Source organism: Chiloscyllium plagiosum, chromosome 37 (genome assembly GCF_004010195.1).
Source record: "Chiloscyllium plagiosum isolate BGI_BamShark_2017 chromosome 37, ASM401019v2, whole genome shotgun sequence".
NCBI classification, from domain to species: domain Eukaryota; kingdom Metazoa; phylum Chordata; class Chondrichthyes; order Orectolobiformes; family Hemiscylliidae; genus Chiloscyllium; species Chiloscyllium plagiosum.
In genome coordinates, this window is record NC_057746.1 from 28286733 (window position 1) to 28291836 (window position 5104).

General features: G+C 41.6%; 1 protein-coding gene across 1 annotated transcript in view; it reads right to left on the reverse strand.

The window, feature by feature from the left end:
- Positions 1 to 645, reverse strand: part of LOC122541544 (nuclear factor 7, brain-like) — a 15086-nt gene extending 14441 nt beyond the window's left edge. The window contains exons 1-2 of the mRNA XM_043678372.1: positions 235 to 645; positions 39 to 134 (exon numbers count right to left, since the gene is read on the reverse strand). Coding sequence (XP_043534307.1) covers positions 39 to 134; positions 235 to 645 — 507 coding nt within the window. The remainder of the gene's footprint in view (positions 1 to 38; positions 135 to 234) is intronic.
- Positions 646 to 5104: the final 4459 nt, after the last annotated feature.

Below are 5104 nucleotides of genomic sequence, written 5' to 3' on the forward strand. Positions count from 1 at the left end.
AACCGAGATCCCAGAAAATCAGCACAGGGAGAGCTCACCCTCACTTCGGAAATCTTCCGTTTCTGGGTCAGTTCCGTTTGTAGAACCGCCGATTTCTTCTCTGTGAGAGAATCTAAGGAAGATTTCAGCTTATCCTGTAATTGGGAAAGAAATTGAAGAATAGATGTGTTGGTGAGGTGTGGGATCAGGGATATGTGATGAAACGTGCACTTTACAAAATATTCTCTCTTTTACCTTGTAGATTTCAACAGCTTCGTTGACCGGCCGGAAGTCGTGACTTTTGTGTTCCCGCGAATCTCTACAAATCAGACAGATCAATTTCCTGTCAGTTTCACAAAACAGCTCCAGTTCTATCTGATGTTTCTCACAGTGAGGTTTACTTTCCTTCTCTTTCGGATCCAATTTTAACTTTCGAGCCCCCTCGGCCAGATTCGCTAAGGCCCGATTTACCCTGAGGTTTCTTTCCGGAAATTCCTCTCGACATTCCGGGCAGGAGTTTATTTCCTTCTTTTCCCAACTTTGGGTGATACAGGAGCGGCAGAAGTTGTGTCCGCACTCCAGTGTAAGCGGATCAGTGAAGAAATCCAGACAAATGGGACAAACTGCCTCCTCGGTCAGTCTCAGGAGCTGCTGTCTGGAAGCCATGTTCACACTCAGCACTTCCTGATTGAAAGCACTTTCAGTTTCAATGTGACGGCGCTGGTGAACACATTCAGTTCAATCACTTACCGATGGATTTCTCTGCAATTGTCAGAGAAGAGTAATTAGTAATTGTGTGTTATGAAGGTTTGACCTGGGAGCAAGTGAAAACAATATTTCGAAGGAGAAACAGGTTTAGGACGCTGAGAGGGTTTTGACCCCATCCCAGGAGGGTGAAGGTGCCTGGAGAGTTGCCTTTGGTGGAGGGAGAGTGAGACAGAGGGAGGCGGGATGGAGGCACAGGTAGGGCTCATACTCGAGATGTTCACTAAATGCACAAAAAGCTGGAAGGTTTAGCTTTATGAATCTACATCTTGTTTCCGCCTGCAGATTTATTTTTATTTCAAAAATTTACTTCATTCATTAAAAAAAATACACGCACAATCTCTTTAGCCGTTCGAGTCTGTACAGTCTTTGGAGAACAAAGACTTTCCCAACATTTCCAATATACAAACCATGGAGTTTCTACCGTGTGCAATATGCTATTTACTGGAGGAACCAGGAGGGTCCGATAATTGAATGAACCCCATTTTAGTTTGGCCAAAGGATAGATTCATCGAGATATACAGCACGGCAACAACCCCTTCAGTCCAACTTGTGCATGCTGACCAGACATCTTAAATAAATATAGTGCAATTTGTTAGCACTTACCTATAGCCCTCTAACCCTTTCAATTCATAAACCCATCCAGGTCCCTTTTCAATGTTGTAATTGTACCAATCTGCACCATTTCCTTGAGCAGCTCATTTCATCCATGCACCACCCTCTGCGTGAAAAAGTTGCACCTTGTCCCTTTTAAATCTTTTCCCTCTCACCCTAAACCTCTCGTCCTGGACTCACCCAGCCCAAGGAAAAGACCTTGTCGATTTATCCTATCCACGACACTCATGTTGTTTTTTAAAAAAAACATAACTCTCCAGGAAAAACAACCCCAACACTGGATAGGTTGGGGTTGTTTTCCCTGGAGAGTTATGTTTTTTTTTTCAAAAAGCTCAAACTCTTCAAACTAGCAACAGCTCTGCAAATCTCCCCTGAAACCCCTCAGGTTTCACATCTTTTTCATAGGAGGGAAACCACAATTGCACACAATAATCCAAACGAGGCCTGAACAATGTCCTATGCAGCCACAACATTACCTACCAACTCCTATATTCAATGTAGTGACCAATAAAGGCAAGCATTCCAAACGGCCCCTTCACTATCCTGTCTACCTGTGACTCCACCCTCAAGGAAATATGAACCTGCAATCCAAGGTCTACATGTTCAGCAACACTCCCAAGGACCTTACTATTAAGTGTACAAGTCCTGGCCTGGTTTGCCTTTCTAAATTGCAGCCCCTCACATTTTTCTAAATTCAGTTACATCTGCCGCCTCTTGGCCCGTTGTCCTTCTATGCATTTATGTGCCCTGAATAATTGAACTAAACATTCCTACTTTGATAAAGTACTGCAGATGTGGTGATCTGAAATAAAAACAGAAATTGCTGATGAAACTCAGCAGGACTGGCTGAATCTGTGAAGAGAGATGGCATGTGAATGCTGATGGTCGATATTATCATGCAATGATACTTGCATTGTTTTCATATCACGAGATGTGGGTAACATCGTACTGAAAAATTCAATTCGTTTTTAGTCCAGTATCTGCACCAGCATTAAATCCATTTTCATGACCGGGCTCAAGATGAACAATTCATAGACACTGCACCATGCTTCACTCGGCATGTCATGCTGCAAAAGGACCGAGTTCAGTAAGTTAGAGACTGAGAACTTCAAGTCACATATTATGATACAGTGACGATATGAGTATGTCATTGAAGATGTATTAGACTCCTTCTGTGAGACGTAACACAATATCACAAAAGTTTCCAAAAAGATGCCCAACATCAATAAACAATGTTGTACATACCAAACATTCTCAATTCTGTACCTATACAGACCATATATGAACAATGTTAATAAGATTAACAACTTAAATTTTGATACAATGTTTTCGACAGTGTGCCCTGATCTGACAATTATATTCCCATTTGGAGAGTTATGTGTTATTCATGGTTCCTCTTGGTCATCTTGATGCCGGCTGCTATTACTGAGCATCATCTCACAATCATTACTTTTAGTCTTTTATTCCTGACTCTCAGCACACCCTACATTGCATTGTAGTTGGCTTTTATTGTTTTGCAATGTAGCATGGTGATCAATCATGATCTCATACAACATGGGCTGATTGCATATCTTAGAAACGTTTCCTGGTATCTAAGGACTTGTGACTGGATTTCTGATCCATTCTCTGTGTCCAATGTCTAATTGTGGTGATCCTTCCAAGACTAAATTGTGTCGGGGATGACACAAATTAGTGGTGAACATTTGGCTTGTAATGTGAAAATTCTGTTTTGTTGGACGACACTTGAAGTATATGAATTTGATATATGTATGATTGGATGTGCTAAACTGTTGATTATGGGATGACAATATGATATGAGTAACTTCCCAATTAGCAGACGTCTTGATATGCTTTGCCAGTGAAATGTGTTTTTGGTGGGATACAATTTGCTCTGGCACAGTGAATGAGCTGAAAATCGAAGTCTGTGTTTCAGTGATGGTTGCACTGATTTTATTACTCAGTCCATTGAACTATAGGAAATTTACAAAAGCATTACAAAAGAAATTACAAGTATGTAATTTTCCCCATGTACTGTGAATAAATCTGTTACTTTTTTTTCCTGAAGACTGGAAATAATAATGTATGGATGTAGAAACACCTTTCAATGCTCGGGTTAATCATTTTCAAACAGTCAGGAGGCTGGAAGAACACGAGAAGCTAGGCGGGATAAGTCAACATTTCGGATATAACCCTTCTTCAGAATAGGGTGGGGGTAAGGGCAACTGCAGAAAAAGGGATTGGGGGAAGAGGGGGAGGGTTTGTAAGCTAGAAGAGTCGGGGGAGTGGTGAGGTAGTGACAGATAAACACAGGTAGAGAGTGTGACCTGATTGTCCGATGGAAGGAATGAATCCAGGTGGTAGCTGGAGGGAAGGATCACACAGAGAAATGGGAGGAAGGAGGATATTCTGGAAATGGACTCGGGGGGAAGGAACGGAGGTTAATCATTTGTTGTGCTTCATATGTATTCATGAGTTGTTGGATATCCCCATTCATTCCTTGCCAGTTTAAAGAAACATGTGTTCGCCTTCCCTGTGTTCAGTACCCATTATTGTTGGTGAAACATGGTCACAATATCTTGTGGTAAATCTTTTGATATTATCACTTTTTTGCTCTTGAAAGTTACGTGGTGTGAAATGCCAAGACTATCAACACTGTCTGGCCAAAATGAGGAATTTTCTTGAGAACTTCCTTAATAATGTCAGGCTACCCAAGTTGGTTTTGGTACTCTTCTCGGTGCAGGCAGTTGTCGACTGCAGCAGCACAAGTGATCCAGCCAAAACACTTGTTTGGCTGCATTTGGAATACTATGTGCATTTTTAGTCACCACTCTACCAGAAGGATGTGGAAACTTTGAAGAGAGTTCAGAGAATGTACATCAGGATGGAGCCTGGTCTCAGGGCATTGGCAATGAGAAAATGTTTAAAAAACTAGGATTACTTTGCCTGGAAAGTTGACAGGTGAGAAAAGACTTATAGAGGGCTCCACAATTATGAGAGGCTTAGATAGGGGGTACAGTCAGAGGCATTTTTCCAGGACTAAAATTTCAATTACAAGGGGGCTCAGATTCAAGACGAGAGGAGGAAAGTTTGAGGGAGAAATGTGTAGAAACTTTTTACACAGACAATGATTGGTGCCTGGAACACGTTGCCACAAGAGTTGGTGGAAGCAGGCAAGTTAGTGAGACATCTGGATAGTAACATGAATAGGGAGGGAATAGAGAGATAAAGACTGAATAAGGGCAGTGGGTTTTTTTAGATTAGCTCAGGCATGATGATTGGCACAGGCTTAGAAGGAAGAAAGGCCTAATCCTCTGGTGTATATTTCTATGTTCTTGGTAACAGATCAACCTTGAGAAATCCAGAACATCCATGAACTTCTTGCCGATTAATTAGATATGAAATTTGAATTTGATATGATTCATTATTGCCACGTCTATGAACACACTGAAAAGTATTGTTGTGCATGCTGTCCAGGCAAATCATACCTTACAGAAGTACATCAGGGTAATAGAAAAGAATGCAGAATATAATCCTATAGCTACAGAGAAGGTGCAGAGAAAGATCGACACTAATATATGAGATGGAAATGTGTTGCTGGAAAAGCGCAGCAGGTCAGGCAGCATCAAGGTTTAGGAGAATCGAAAAGTATTCCTGAAGAAGGGCTAATGCCCGAAACGTCGATTCTCCTAAACCTTGATGCTGCCTGACCTGCTGCGCTTTACCAGCAACACATTTCCATCTCTGA